Below are 14,721 nucleotides of genomic sequence, written 5' to 3'. Positions count from 1 at the left end.
ATATTGTCCAATATTTCTAACCTATAATGAATATCTTGTATGAATTGCTTTAAGAATTATAAAAAGCTCAAATAAAACGAAATGACTACAAAAATGGAGAAGAAACAAATTATACAGGCTGTAGTTCTTGCAGATGATTTTATAACGAGCTTGACACCTGTACAAGATATATTCCCAACTATATTAATGCCTGTAATAAATATTCCAGTGTTAGATTATTTGGTGGAAACACTGATTAAATCCAAAGTACAAGAATTATTCCTTTATTGTAGCAATCATGTAGACTTGATAAGAGCATACATCAAACAGAAAAAATGGTTTAAAATATCAGTTTCTTTAATTGTATCAGATACTTGTACTTCTCTTGGAGATGCTCTGAGAGATATTGATACAAAAGGTTCAATTCGTGGTAATTTTATACTTATAAGAGGAGATGCATTTATCAATGCTGATCTTACCAATCTTTTAATCAATCATTGTGCAAAACTGAAAGAGGATAAAGGTGCATCCATGACCATGGTGCTAAGAAATATTGGATCTATGAATGAATCTTTCTTGAAGCATGAATCATGTTTGGTAGTTTCTGACAAAAGTAGCAGAAAGATTCTACATTATAATATAATACGGAAAGATTCGAAGAAAGTGAAGTTAGAATTAAATTGGTTTTTGGATCATAGTGAGATTGAAATTAACACTTGTTTTATGGATACTCATGTTTATTTATGTTCTCCTTCTGTGTTACCATTATTCTCTGACAATTTTGATTTCCAAGTAAGTAATATATAATATAATTAAAAATACAAAATTAAATTTCTTCATATTTAAAAATGTATATTTTTCGCATTACATTAAATAAATGTTTTTTAATTAGTTTTTTTAAGACATAAGTAATTAATCTAATATCTTTTTAACAATTAAAAGTAAGAAATGAACAATATATTAAGTAATAATCTTTATATGTTATTAACAGACAATGGAAGATTTTATTCGAGGAGTATTGATGAATGAAGAAATTTTAAATTCTCGAATTTATTGGCAACAATTAAATCCTCAGGATTATAGTCTGCCAATTGTATCATGGAATGCATATCATACTCTTAACCGAGACATTCTGAACAGACATAGTTTCCCACTTACACCAAATGCTATTCCATTTTTAAAAGATTTTATTTATATGCCAAGAAGCACATATAAACATAAAAATGCCACCCTTGCTAAAGGTTGTGTATTAGAGAAAGATAGTATATTGTGCCAAAATAGTATTCTCGGGAATAATACGTCTGTTACAAGATCAATTATTGGAAATCATTGTTTGGTAGGGTCTAATGTAACAATTAAGAATTCTTATATTTTGTCAGATAGTAAAATCGAAGATAATTGTACTATTGTAAATAGTATAGTATTTCCAAATTGTTTTATTAAAGAAAACACACAAATAAGTGGATGTATATTATGTCCTAAAACAATTATTCGTACTCCAAAGGAGTATATTGATTCTATCATAGAATCAGAAAATGACGAAATTTCTATAAAAACAATATCAGAAATTGACCCATGTAATGAATTTCAACTCTTTAAGATTTATGATACACTAGAAAATGATAATTATGTGCCTATAAATACAGATACATCAAGTATTGATGAAGGTTCTGAATGTAATTTTATTCCAGATGACACAAGCTTGTTCTTATCTGAGGTTATTGATAGCTTATTAAGAGGTTTTCAAGATAAACTTAAATGTGAAAACTTAATTTTGGAAATAAATTCATCAAGATATGCATACAATGTCACTATGAACAAAGTAACATATAATGTTATTAAAGCAATATTAAGTTTACCTTTCCACTATCTTTCAGAAGAAAAGGAAATTCTAACTAATCTAGATTACCATAAAAATTTAAAACGTGTGGTAACATATTTTTATCCAATTATCTTGAATTATGTTAAAACAGAAGATGCACAAGATGACTGTTTACATGCAATAGAAGAGGTTGCAAGTACAACTCAAGAACTGTTACCATCTTTGAAAGTTCTGTTGCATATGCTTTATGATAAAGATATATTATCAGAAGAAAAAATTTTAGAATGGTATGAATCTAAAGATAAAGATATAGATTCACATGAGAAGAATAAAGTGAGAGCAGCAGTACAGCCGTTCATTAAATGGTTAGAAGAAGCTGAAGAAGGTTCTAGTGACAGTGAAAGCGATTAATCACATATTAACCTCTTCAACAATTTTGGAAAGGTATATTTAAAATTTTCCATATATGATTATTGTAAAAAATAAATCTTTCTAGTTCTTCTATTATTTAAAAATTTCTTTTAAAATACGACATTAAATTAAATAAGAAAAGAGATGAGTAAGATAATAACGTTTCCTATATGTAATATAATGTCTTTATTTTTCTGTCACTTTTTTTGTAGAATAGTACATTTTGAGCAATTGTACGAATCGCACGTAAATAAATTATATTTTGTAGATTATTATGCATACCGAATATATAGATCTTATTAAAACATGTTGAATAACACAATAACAAAAGTAAAAATATAAATTATCATTCTATAGGCAAAATAGTATCAATTAAGTTATGCCAAGCTCGATGACGGTGGTCTGGAAATTTGATTACGTCTATCCAGTGTCGTAATCGTGCTCCTTTGCTATTACAACTTAGTTCAAGTCCACCTAAATAAAAATAAGGAAGATATTGCAATAATATATATACGTAAACTTCTCCAATACAACATACAGTAATATAATTATTAAATTTGAAAAAGTTAATGCATTACCAAGGTAGTCATTACTTTTGCCAAAATCCTTATCCCATACTGTTAGATATAATGTAAATTTCATAAGATCTGTTAATCGAGTAGCAAAAGCAAACTCTTCGTTCCACTCTGGATTTAAAGTTTTCCATTTGATTGTTGTACTTTGCGCATTGCGATTTGTGGTTTTCTTTGATACTAGCTTTTTAGCAGTAATACGTGCGATTGAATAGTCGAAGACACGTTGTCGATGATTGTTTGTCACGTTCTCTATAAGGCACAGCTTGACAAATGGATCAGAAAATCCGTTACTGTCCATAGGAAGAAGATTTGTAGCTCGATGAATTGTGACCGTCAATGCTCGCCGTCTTGTACAGTAACTTAGACTCACTTGAATCTGTCCTCGTCCACTGGAAATCATGCCCCAAGCTGCTTCTTCGTTGTCCACCTATGCCAACGTCGAGCTCTTATATCTTAGTGTCTGCAATAATGTAAGTAAAGTCGGCCGTCGCGAAAAATTTTAAACGCGGGAAATGATTATGTTTATAAAGATTAGTAATTGAAGATCAGTAGGATTCTTGAACGATAGTGAAACGTTAAATGCACAAGGGGAAATAATGAACGATATGCAGATTTGATAGTATAAAATTAAGAAAACATTCGCGTCCAAAAAGTTAAAAAATTCGATTTTTTAGAACAGTATAATTAAAATAATATAATAATATGCTTATATCACTTGTAATCGTTATTACTTAATATTAAAAAGAGATAAAAAGATTAGAGTTCTAATTATACATACTGCATAGTGATCTTGTAATGGAACATTGTAATGTTTTGTTTGATGCGGTTGTAATTCATGCAGAGGAAATTTTGCTTCTCCCAGGAAATCTTGACCTGCTGGATCATCCTGAAGGATTAAGATGTGTAGTGCCTTGCCATTCCATATCTGTCATAAATCATTAATTTTTTCAATTAATTTTGCGATATTTTACATCATTATCATTTAAGGAGGGATATACTTTTATGAGTCTCATAAAATCAATTCTCTTTTATTCATTTATTTAAAAACTCAAAGGTATAATGTCTCACAAAAGTATTTGATTATTTACCATAGAAAATTTTTATGTATATGTGTACTGTATATGTTACATAAAACATTTTAAAATTCTATTAGCACTGTAATGAGGCACGACTATTATGATTATGTTGGTTAAATTTAAAACCAATCTGTTTACCACAAACATATATTTCATATGTACAACAAATTAATTTATAGCATGAATAATCATTTCAAGCCTACATATATATATATAGTATTAAAGATGATCCCATTGAATATTGAGACTTACTACTGTAATGGATAACTGATTGTTTAAATACTTTTGTTATGTCTGTAAAATATATGCTTGTATTAAATATCTTGTAATTTTTATGTACATTTTTAGATGTTTCAGACTTTACTGATATGGTCATAATAAGCAGGTTTTATTATAGTGCTAATGACATTTTAAAATGCGTTCTATAACACATATAATAGTGGTTTTCTACAAGTGTTTGAATATTTTCGTGAGATATTGTATCCTTCCTTAATCATTTAAAGAACCTGTTTTTATTCATACATCAGTTTCCGTTGTTCCATAGAAATTTAAAGTCTCATTGAATTCCGGATCCCGTGTTTTGTGGACCGTTTTTGTTCGAAGTCGCTTCGTGGTCCCAACTATGTCAACTGGTAATATGTTGAGTTTGCAGAACGGATCGGCAAGGCCATGAATATCCATTGGTTGCAGACCTCGTGCTCGTTCCACTTTGCACTGGAGACATTGAGTTGTTGGATCGTATCGCAAAGCGACTTCTAGAGTTCCATAATTTTGTCTCGTTTCTATTTTGAAAAATATAGTTTGATTACATGAATTTAAACCTCAGATCTCAGTACTTCTTAGTAATTTCCAATATCATGAATTAATGTTTGGGTCATGTCATGAGTATTTGATATTATCAATAAGTTGGTTCTGGATATGTAACAATTTTATTGGATATAATTGTAGATCAGAAATGTTTATATCATATCTATATATTAGCTTTATTAATTTAATTATATATAAAATTTGAAATTACTTCAAAGCTCAAAATGCTATGTCTTTGGTCATATCAAATATAGTTTATACCTATGTATACATAATGTATGGTATGAAATTCTAGAAAGCCTGATATTCTTATACATGTATATCATTATCCAATTTCTGGACTATTAAAAATTCTTGACTCAATATTCTTAAGCTTTCACAAATTTCTAATAGATTTCTAACACATCAATCTTTTAATGATATTTTTTAAATATATTTTTGTTTTAATTATTCTTGTACTATTAGATATTAGATTGTATACCTACCATATTCTGGTGTTTGTTGTCGTACTAAATCAATTTGATTGTTGCTATGAAGATTTCCTTGTTCTGAGGAAGATTGGTTCCTTTCCTGATCTATACATTTCTCATAGACCTGAGGTTGTTCTGGACCTTGTTCCATTGACACAATTGTCATTGTCGTTGTTGGTATCATTGGAACTGTTGTAAAATTCGATCTGTAATATATCAACTAATATCAGCTAAACTTCCACTCTTTCATCAGATTGTATAATAATAAGTTCATTCGCGTTTCTTTAAACAAGCATCAGGTTTTTTAATACAGGCATGCAACTTGTTTAGGATTGCCATTTGTATTTAAATAATATGAAAATAAACTGTGTATCTATGTGTGGAAAATAACTTTATGTTATCACAGACTCATAGCTGAAAATATATTATAGTTCTGAAACTAATGACATTTGGACCCATATTTATTAAGGCATTTTAAAATTTGACTCCTTAAAACTTTGATTTCTTAAAACACCTTAAAATGTAATATCAGAAAACAAATGAACTTATTATATAATCTAATATTTATCATTCTTATCTACCTGAAAGATAGTATCTGAGAGCTTTTTGGTTGATCACATAAATTAATCTCTAATTTACAAGTAGCTTCATTAATATCCTCGAGCTTTTTGTTCTTGTCATCGATAATTTCATCTTCAAACGAAACATGCTGTTCGGTTTGAGAATCATTGTTGCTAACTCTTAGAGATATTCGTGAACGAGGGCTTGTAGGAGATGGTGAAAGACGACTACATTGAGAAGTAATAGAAAGGGTAGATCTGTCTAACTGATCTAAACATTCTTCACGGCTATTTAGTGGTGAGAGGCGTTGTCCTCGCGATTTAGATGTACTACTAGTTGGTTGAGCAGAATTCGATGATGATGAATAAGTTTTAGTAGTAATACTATCTTGATTTCTTTGTAAGCTTGACAATGAATCAGATTGCCCTCGAGCTAAAGCTAGGCGTCGTGTTACTTCTTCATCAGAAGAAGAATCTTGAGGCTCTGCAGATTCAAGGGATTTATTACCTCCGATTGTCCAAGTGGATGTCTTGTGAATAGACCTTGACCATCCACGTTCCTGTAATTTTAAGAAAACTACGTTGTACATACATTATGCAAAAATCTACTACGTACATGCCTTAAATTTAAACTATTATAACACTATTATAATGCAACCTTTGTTCTAGCAATATCTTTAGCATAAAATTTTAATTGAATTTAATCACAAATTAAAATGAAGTAAAAAGGTATAAAATATAATTTCTATACATACCTTTTTCTCTGGTAAAATATATTTTGGCATTCCTTTGAGAAACCAAGCGCCACTTTTCTTCCACATTTCTCTACTCTCGGCGCAGATTCGGCAAAGAAATTGCCTCTGACTACTACTAGATCTACTAACAATTCGTTGCATAGCTGTTCTTTCTTGTGTTCTTTCTCTTGTTGTGGGGACATTCGTAAGTATTGAATTTAATTCATTAGTCTCGATACCACATTTCTGACATATGTATTTTCGACAATCTTTACAGAGATTTGCTGATGCACCTAATACTGCACCAAATTTTTCACCACAAAGAGCGCAAGAACACACACAGTGTGCACTGTTCAAGCATCTGCTACTGCATCTTCTCCTTTCATTTAATCTTGTTGTAGTGACTATACAGACATTGCGTTTCATATTCTCTAATCTTTCTACTAATCTACCGATTCTTTCCTGTTCTGATAAATTTAAAGCTTCTGCTCTCTGGATGACCTAAAATATTGAAAGTAATGAAAAGAGGATAAATATGTGAGCTGTTTACTTTGATTGATATTTAATCCTTATGTGTTAATTAATAATATATTTATTATTTTATAGAATAATCATTCTTCTAAGGAAATTACTGTGTAGGAAATGGGACAATAAAATTATTGTACACATACAACTTACATAATACAACACTAGAAATCCATTTAAGGGTCAAAAGCTTAAGTAAGAAAGAAAAAGAAAAGTTATATTTGTATTTGTTCGAAATTTTACCTGTATAATTGTCTGTTGTTCCTCCTCAGTAAGTACAAATGATTGTGCACATCGATTTGTGCCACTTGAGTAAGAATTGGAGTAGGTACCCCATTTTGAATCTAGAGAGCCAGTCTTTACAGACCAACCTGTTTGCAACCTAATTATTGATATTTTAGTAAAAATGTATGTGTCTTATTGACAAAAGGAATATATAAGAATTCAAATCACAATGATAGGCAATTCATATTATAGAATAAATTATTCATCTAATTATCATATATACATACATAATGTATAAATAAGTATAATAAGTAATTCTGAAACTGTCTTTTAACTTTGAGCAACATGAAAGATGATTAAGTTTAAAACATTGATTAAATTAAATTTCTTTTAATTGTGACATAAATTTTGTAAATTTCTCAGAATTCTTTCTCTCTCTCTCTCTCTCTCTCTCCCCCCCTCTCCCTCTCCTTCTCCCTCTCTTAGAACTTTTTACTTACTTTTAAGCTGAATTTTTAAATTAAAAATTTCTTTTTGACTGTTAGACTACAAAAAAACTTAAACAAATATTAAAAGCGAAATAATTTTCTTTTTAGATATCTAACTTTGATAATATTTTAACTAATTGTTCTATGAAAAATTCTACTTCTGTTGTTTTTCTATAATATAAGATTTGAAAATATATTTTTTGTACTCTGACTATATCTAAATGTAGAACAACTTCCAAACTTTCATTCTGATACTTATTCATTTTATTTCATTCTAATACTTATAAATTAAATTAAATTTCATAGAAAGACTCTGTTTTCCTATATGCTTATAAAGAGTTGTTGAAATTTATGCTTACTTTGCTCTCAATGACAAATGTCTATCATTTGGACAGACCCATCTGGTTCCTCCACTTATATCCTTTACTGTCATGTCCATTGTTTACCTTAGTAGAATTTTGAAATCATTTGAAATATATCAAAAACATTTTGTAATGTACATTAGCCTATAAAAAATAGACATTTAATTAATTAAATTCTATGATTGATAATCAAAGACATCTTTTGATCGATTTTTTATTGAAAAAAAATTTTTTCGAATTCTTTAATTCTCAGATGTGTCGCGGACCGAAACTTGACTTACATAGCTTTTATTCGAAACATTTCTTTGTCAGGTTATTCAAAATGCCTAATGAATGATGTTTAATCTTAAAGGATACACCCTATATATAAATATCTCACGTTTTAATGAATGAACTTCAAGACTGTGTAGAATTAGTTCAAATAAAAATGATGTACGTGTATGTATATAAACATGAAAAACAGTAGTATTACTGTCAATTGTTTATAATCTAAAACATCTCAATTTTTTAGAATTACATTAATTAAATTACGATTTTTTCTAAATTATTACACTAAGAGGTGAATTTATTAATAGAATTGAAAATTTTTTTTTGTTTCTTAAAATTTAAAAAAGAAAAATAGAAAAATATTGAAAGTAATAATCGATTCAATAGAAAGTTTTATGAACTACGTACATAATAAGATGGCCTTTATTTCGAAAATTTATGAAAATAAATCTGTTCTAAAACTATAAACTTCTGACGATATGTATCATCGACAGTATTTACTTCTATTGTACTGTTTATATTCTGAAGCCATAGTTTTAATTTTATTCATTTGTGTCTGACAGATTTTGTTAATAAATACTGCTCTTTCACTCATCAGGTCCAGTTCAATGACTGTTTTCTTTTCTTGCTATTATTAATGATCATGAAAGTCAACTGTCTGATGAAGTATTTAAATTTTCAGTTGTGTTAAGACCGAATAATTTATAATAATTAAGATGTCTATTATATTGACGAAAAAATGTTATTTCTTACTTTGTGTTATTATTTGAAATTATCATTTGGAAATAATTCATTTTTCGAATAAGATATTAGAAATTTATTTGTATTAATTATTATTATTATTATTAATTATTTGAATTAATCATTTAATCATATAAATATTGAAGAACCAAAAGAGAAGCTAAAATTTAAAAGAACAATTTTCGTCGAAGATAGATGCGCAACAAGTATTCGTTATACTTCCGCTCTTATATTATTTAAGTAGCTAAAGGGAGACTATATTTGGACCTAAATCGATATTTCAATGGTTCACACTTACATCGACTCTTACTTTCTTAATGCACCGCTACAATATGATTAAGTTGGAAAAGAAAAGCCGTCTTTATAAAACTAACATCTTCTAAATTAAAGATAACAAAAAAAGCCAAGTAAAACTTGATTAAGAATTTTTAAAAATTATTTAAAATATAAGTAAAAACTAAAAAGAGAAAAAATATTTTTCAATCCAACAAGATCTTCTGAATTAAAGAAAGTCGAAAAGCAGAAATAATATTACTTATAATATCGTTAATACTTTAAATCACTTAAAATATATAATTAATATTTTAAAATATAATACCGCACTATTTTAAAAAAGAAAATTACTACGAAAAATAAAATTATAGTATAGTTAATACTTTAAAATGTAGTACTATTCTCCTCTTATTGTAAAATGTAGCTATTATTGAAAACTAAGTTACTTAAAATATAATTATTATATCGGAATGTTATCTGAAACAAATCATATGAAGCAAAACATATGTACGCAAATAAAAAACCATAATCGATATAATACATTGAAAGGAATTAGACTTGATAAATATAACGTAGTATTGACTATAGCGATATATTTGCCGGAAAAAAAGAGAGGCACGAGAAGTGAAACAAGAGAAGAGATTCGTGACGCGTGGCAATCGTATCGTTAACTGAAAAAAAGAATGAGCGCGAAAGTCCTACGTTGAAGGGCGATCAATCGAAAGCTCGTGACGCATGCCATCATTCCTCACAGGACTGCATTGATAGCAATTTCATTACTTTTACACGAATAGCAAAAACACATGTAACTCACCAACAATATATTAAACTATATACAGCTTTAATATTCTGTTCAACGTTATTCAAGCATTTAACATACAAAATTTTACCAAATATCTCAATTAAATTAGAATTCCAACTTGTAAACTTAAATATGCATAAAAGATACGAAAATTTTAAATAATACGATAAAAATAAAAATAAAAATTCCACCCACTTTCTCAAAAGTAAATTGATTAGAATCCACATAATTTCAAAAGCGTAAAAATAGAAAACAAAGCAAATGTAACTTAAACATATGACATCCAATATTATAAATGAACCTAACTAATATATCAATTTAAATATACAACCATAATAAATAGACAAAATATGATATTTTTTAAGTCGTTAAAAAAATTTTAAACCATGTGAATTTATATATGTATACTTACGTAAATATGTACAAACGTGTAGCGTTTAATTTGAAAGTAGATAACCGCTTTGGATTGACATAATTATAAACAACTAGATGATTCGTAAAGATTTGTAAATTTTATAATGTAGAATGTTAATGTCTATAGTATTTTTGAGAATGGTATTGTCTCATGGAATACAGAATTGAACTTGCCACGGCATCAGCTAGCCGACAAGTGGCTGCTATTATCGCTGAAACTGGCCTACAACTCCGCTTCGCTTCCGATACAGGCGCAGAAGGGTGCGAGTCATGCGTGAGATTTACAGGGATGTACCTAAGAAATTCACCTATAGAGCGTCTCGATTGAATTAGCTTAAACAACAAAACAAAAAACAGCAGGCATGCTGTCCTTCGTCCTTTTCCTTTTATCCAATTTTATATCATAATATATAAGGACCTTTATTTCGTTCCACTTTATGTCATTTGTAAAAATTGTTTAAAACTTACTATTTGATTTGATAATATTGAAATTATATTGGTCTATAGAAAGCATAGTAAATAAAGTACAAAAATATTCGTATAAAAATATCCATTTCATTATGTTATTATGTTATTCGTAAAGCTTAAAGATATTATACATAAAATTTATTATTTGGTTTAAGTTAATAGGATTTATATTGGATAGGTTGTACAATGGATTGATTCACATAAAGTAAGAAGATAAGTTGCTCTTTATGAAGAAATATATTATGTATCATATAAAAATCTTCGTTTCATTTTACTTTACGTCGTTTGTAAAAATTAGATTCAGTTACGTGTGAAACTTATGTTATTAGAATTACGTTGTAAATGTAAATTGAAGTTATATTGGTCCATACGTGTAAGAGGATATGTTACTGTTTAAACAGCAATCTATTATTTTTAATCATTGTCATAAAATAAGATGAGAGAAGGTAAAGGCTTTGAAAGGTTAAATACAAAATCGCATCTTTAATACTTAACAGAATATAGTACACGAAGTTATATATAGAATCCCTCATTCAGTATCCATTCCTTCATCATGGCTGCGCGTGCGTATTTACGTGTCATGTGTATACATTATACCTGATTATACATATAAGTGTACATTATCCTACTTAGAGTTGTGTATATAATTCTGTTCTCTATGTATTTCATTCTTGTATATCGTATACAATATATGTAAAGATAAAATATTTTTCTTTTATGTATAAAATGAAAATAATATATAACACAAATTGTAATAATAAAATTCCTATATTAGTAATATGTAACATAAATGGAATAATCATATATTATATAGAAGTGATTTTTTACATTATTTTCATTACACAATTTATATCAAACTATTATTTCTAGAATATTAAGCATAACATACATATTTTAGATATCATATACATTATTATTAAATATTTTCGACTTTTATATTACAATTTTTACATTGAGTAGAAAATAGAAATATTGTAGATTTAAGTAGGAAAAATTTTATCAAGAAACTTCATTTGCATTTGTAATTAAGAATAAAAGAAATCGAACATTTATAATTTCTTTAAATTTACATTAATTAAATGTTAATAATTATCAATGTAATGGAATATAAAATATTATAGTAAACAGGTGTCCTTGTTCTACATTGCAATTATTGACAAGTTGCATTTCGCAGCTACGGACTTTCTTAAATAAATGTCGAAAATTTATTCTATAATTAAATTCATAGTAGAATTTAATAATAATAGATGAATAAGTAATAATAGAATTTTTCAGCTGAAATTTAATGAAACTATTTTTTTATTTTTTATTTGGAAAAATATTTATTTTATGTAAAAACTTATTTGCACTCCCTTTGCCTCTTATTTTTTCCTTTTTCAAAGAATAATTTTTTATTTTATAATTTAGTATTAATCGATCGAAATAATATTCTATTAACATAATTATGTACCAAAAAACGTGGATGGAGGAAAGAAATGCCAAACAAATGATATATGTATGTAACTGATCACAAAATAGAATAAAGTGTAATCGTAAAATAAAATAATGTAATTATAGTATTAAATTAGCCAACAATTAATAACAACATTATAAACAAATATATTAACATGAATAAACACCACACGGTTCTAAAGTTTAACTGCGCAAAAGTATAAATTTTATTTATAATATGTATTTATCTTTTTACAATTAAATACAATATAGATAATAGCAATTACTATTACATTAATTTAGACCTTATAAATACAATTATAGATATTAAACTATGAAAAATATCTGTTGATGTAATGTAATATTTCAAAAACAACTTCCACCATGATAAGAATAATGATCATCCATTCTAAACGAATATGATGGCGATCGCTTAAACGCATTGCTAAAATTCCCACAAGTTCAACACAATGATTTAATTTTTCGTTTATAACCTACAAAATAAAATTAATTATATATTTGCATATCATACATAGAGTATTGAAAATCAAGTGATTCGTCATACAAAAGTAATGTAAAATTAGTCAAATAAATAGTTTAAATATGTATTTATCTAGTTTAATAGGTATCTAAAATATTATAATTATATCCTACATTCACATAATAAAAATTTGTATATTTTAACAAGGTCATCATGTTTAATAATTTTTCCAATAGTGCAATTGTAAATAAATAAGTAAATTAGTATATATAGTAATAAATAAACATATACTATGTATTATATCTTTATTTTTAAAATTCTTTAAAAAATTGTAATAAAAATTTCATTCTACATTCTTGATTATTTCTTAACTATTACTTTTCTATGAGGAACAATTTACTTTTAATACCACTATACACTCTGTATATAAGCTTATAATACATAGCCAAATCAATGACCTTTTCTAACTTACTCTTGTGCGTTTTGCAATGTTAAAATACGAGCAAGTTTCTTGGTAAAGACGTTCTAAATCATCCCTTTCCCAATAGAAATCTGGAGTGTCTAATAAATCTGAGCTTAAATTAATTGAATGTCGCAAAGCAAATAATTCCCCTTGCTTTCTTAATACTTCATGTTGAGTCATTTTAAGCTTTCTACCAGACTTTAAATCTTCAGTAACAAATGCTATGGAATCTATATAATGGTCTAAAGATGCTTCCCATATACCTAACTTGACTGATTGTGCCATTGCATTTGAGAATGTGTATTTATCTGAATTTGTTGCGTTTAAAGCTAAAATAATGTTACCATCCTTTATATGATTCTTTTTTCTGTAAAATATTTAAAGAGCAAAGAACTAAAATTATTGAAAAAATAATGAAATTTAAATCTCTTAAATTTTAATAGATATTACCCATGATCCGTGTAACTATAACACATTACTTCACTTTCAGATTTTACAATACATTCCATATAACGATTTTTTTCGTATTTTTTTAAAAATTCCAATATATTTTCACATTCGAGTTCAGAGATATTCCACATCACTATAGTGCCTTCTCGGAAAAAAAAAACTTCTCTTTGTATCTGGTTGACTTCATACTTTGCTACAGCATGTATAACATCTGGCAAAGCTGCAAAAATAATTTAAATAAAGTACAACCTATTTTACTTATTTGGAAATATGGAATTATGAAAAATATAAAGTAAATAAGTATCGCATATAAAAATATTATTTATTCATATTGAAATATTTGTATACGTATACATTTTAAAAAAATGTATTGTATAAAAGTTATAATACTTAAGATACCAATAAATTAAAGATTCTCAGAAGTCTAAAACTTTTTGCATATAAAATATTTTTCAAAACTTCATTTGGTTATTATCATTGTATAAATTGGGAACATTTTTTAGATAATACAATCTTAATTATATACCTTTCAATTACATTATAATTTTTTAAAGCTTTTTATTATAATTTTTATATAAATTTGTAATTTTAACATATATTTCATTATCAATAGTTCACAAGTTTGCTATAATATATATAATACTACAAATACTTACTATAAGTATTTATTTCATTAAAATATAATAACACCATTACATATAAATAAATGGAAAATGTCAATTATCTTAAATACACACTGACAGTAAGTATGTTCATTTTGGTTCATTTTATATGTATATAAAATAAACATCATGTACGAAACATATATTCAAATACAGAAAATTTAGTTTCACATTTAAATAAAAAAAAGAAATAATAATAAATAAAATTAATTAATATTATATCATAATTCAATGA

General features: G+C 27.0%; 3 protein-coding genes across 8 annotated transcripts; 1 reads left to right on the top strand and 2 right to left on the bottom strand.

Annotated features, from left to right (window-relative positions):
- Positions 1-81: 81 nt before the first annotated feature.
- Positions 82-3,316, top strand: Eif2bepsilon (eukaryotic translation initiation factor 2B subunit epsilon). 4 transcript variants are annotated; one of them, XM_072009016.1, is made up of 3 exons: positions 82-771; positions 971-2,245; positions 3,088-3,316. In XM_072009016.1, the coding sequence occupies exons 1-2, from the start codon at positions 82-84 to the stop codon at positions 2,210-2,212; spliced, it is 1,932 nt and encodes a 643-aa protein (XP_071865117.1). In that variant the 3' UTR covers positions 2,213-2,245; positions 3,088-3,316. The 4 variants fall into 4 exon arrangements, with proteins under 4 accessions (XP_071865117.1, XP_071865116.1, XP_071865115.1 ...); XM_072009015.1 differs by lacking the exon at positions 3,088-3,316 and adding an exon at positions 2,570-2,789; XM_072009014.1 differs by lacking the exon at positions 3,088-3,316 and adding an exon at positions 2,481-2,789.
- Positions 2,382-12,442, bottom strand: LOC139990089 (rabphilin-3A). Of its 3 annotated transcripts, XM_072009004.1 has the most exons (11): positions 11,490-12,442; positions 10,530-10,864; positions 8,032-8,178; positions 7,203-7,341; positions 6,456-6,935; positions 5,722-6,260; positions 5,156-5,346; positions 4,386-4,645; positions 3,566-3,712; positions 2,791-3,214; positions 2,382-2,686 (listed from the first exon to the last, which is right to left on the bottom strand). In XM_072009004.1, the coding sequence occupies exons 3-11, from the start codon at positions 8,109-8,111 to the stop codon at positions 2,559-2,561; spliced, it is 2,388 nt and encodes a 795-aa protein (XP_071865105.1). In that variant the 5' UTR covers positions 8,112-8,178; positions 10,530-10,864; positions 11,490-12,442; the 3' UTR covers positions 2,382-2,558. The 3 variants fall into 3 exon arrangements, with proteins under 3 accessions (XP_071865105.1, XP_071865104.1, XP_071865106.1); XM_072009003.1 differs by lacking the exon at positions 11,490-12,442 and having other exon boundaries at positions 10,530-10,933; XM_072009005.1 differs by lacking the exons at positions 10,530-10,864; positions 11,490-12,442 and adding an exon at positions 8,316-8,551.
- A 209-nt stretch (positions 12,443-12,651) lies between these two features.
- On the bottom strand, positions 12,652-14,532 carry LOC139990119 (required for meiotic nuclear division protein 1 homolog). Its single transcript, XM_072009065.1, has 4 exons — positions 14,481-14,532; positions 13,825-14,044; positions 13,384-13,741; positions 12,652-12,924 (listed from the first exon to the last, which is right to left on the bottom strand). Exons 1-4 carry the CDS (start codon positions 14,515-14,517, stop codon positions 12,763-12,765), a joined length of 777 nt encoding a protein of 258 aa, XP_071865166.1. The 5' UTR covers positions 14,518-14,532; the 3' UTR covers positions 12,652-12,762.
- Positions 14,533-14,721: the final 189 nt, after the last annotated feature.

The sequence above is a fragment of the Bombus fervidus genome, chromosome 8 (genome assembly GCF_041682495.2).
Source record: "Bombus fervidus isolate BK054 chromosome 8, iyBomFerv1, whole genome shotgun sequence".
Taxonomy (NCBI): domain Eukaryota; kingdom Metazoa; phylum Arthropoda; class Insecta; order Hymenoptera; family Apidae; genus Bombus; species Bombus fervidus.
The sequence above is the reverse complement of the archived record's forward strand: the minus strand, read 5'-3'. Positions and strand labels throughout refer to the sequence as shown.

What these genes read in the sequence shown, in the direction of transcription:
- Eif2bepsilon (XM_072009016.1), top strand. Translation starts at nt 82, where the DNA reads ATGACTACAAAAATGGAGAAGAAACAAATTATACAGGCTGTAGTTCTT. An exon ending in CTGACAATTTTGATTTCCAA is followed by an intron (nt 772 to 970) that starts GTAAGTAATATA and finishes TGTTATTAACAG; the next exon opens with ACAATGGAAGATTTTATTCG.
- LOC139990119 (XM_072009065.1), bottom strand. Translation starts at nt 14,517, where the DNA reads ATGGTGTTATTATATTTTAATGAAATAAATACTTATA. An exon ending in TATAGTTACACGGATCATGG is followed by an intron (nt 13,742 to 13,824) that starts GTAATATCTATT and finishes AATATTTTACAG; the next exon opens with AAAAAAGAATCATATAAAGG. An exon ending in ACATTGCAAAACGCACAAGA is followed by an intron (nt 12,925 to 13,383) that starts GTAAGTTAGAAA and finishes TTTATTTTGTAG; the next exon opens with GTTATAAACGAAAAATTAAA.
- LOC139990089 (XM_072009004.1), bottom strand. Translation starts at nt 8,111, where the DNA reads ATGGACATGACAGTAAAGGATATAAGTGGAGGAACCAGATGGGTCTGT. An exon ending in TCTCAGATACTATCTTTCAG is followed by an intron (nt 5,347 to 5,721) that starts GTAGATAAGAAT and finishes GATATATTACAG; the next exon opens with ATCGAATTTTACAACAGTTC. An exon ending in ATGGAACAACGGAAACTGAT is followed by an intron (nt 3,713 to 4,385) that starts GTATGAATAAAA and finishes GATTTATGACAG; the next exon opens with ATATGGAATGGCAAGGCACT.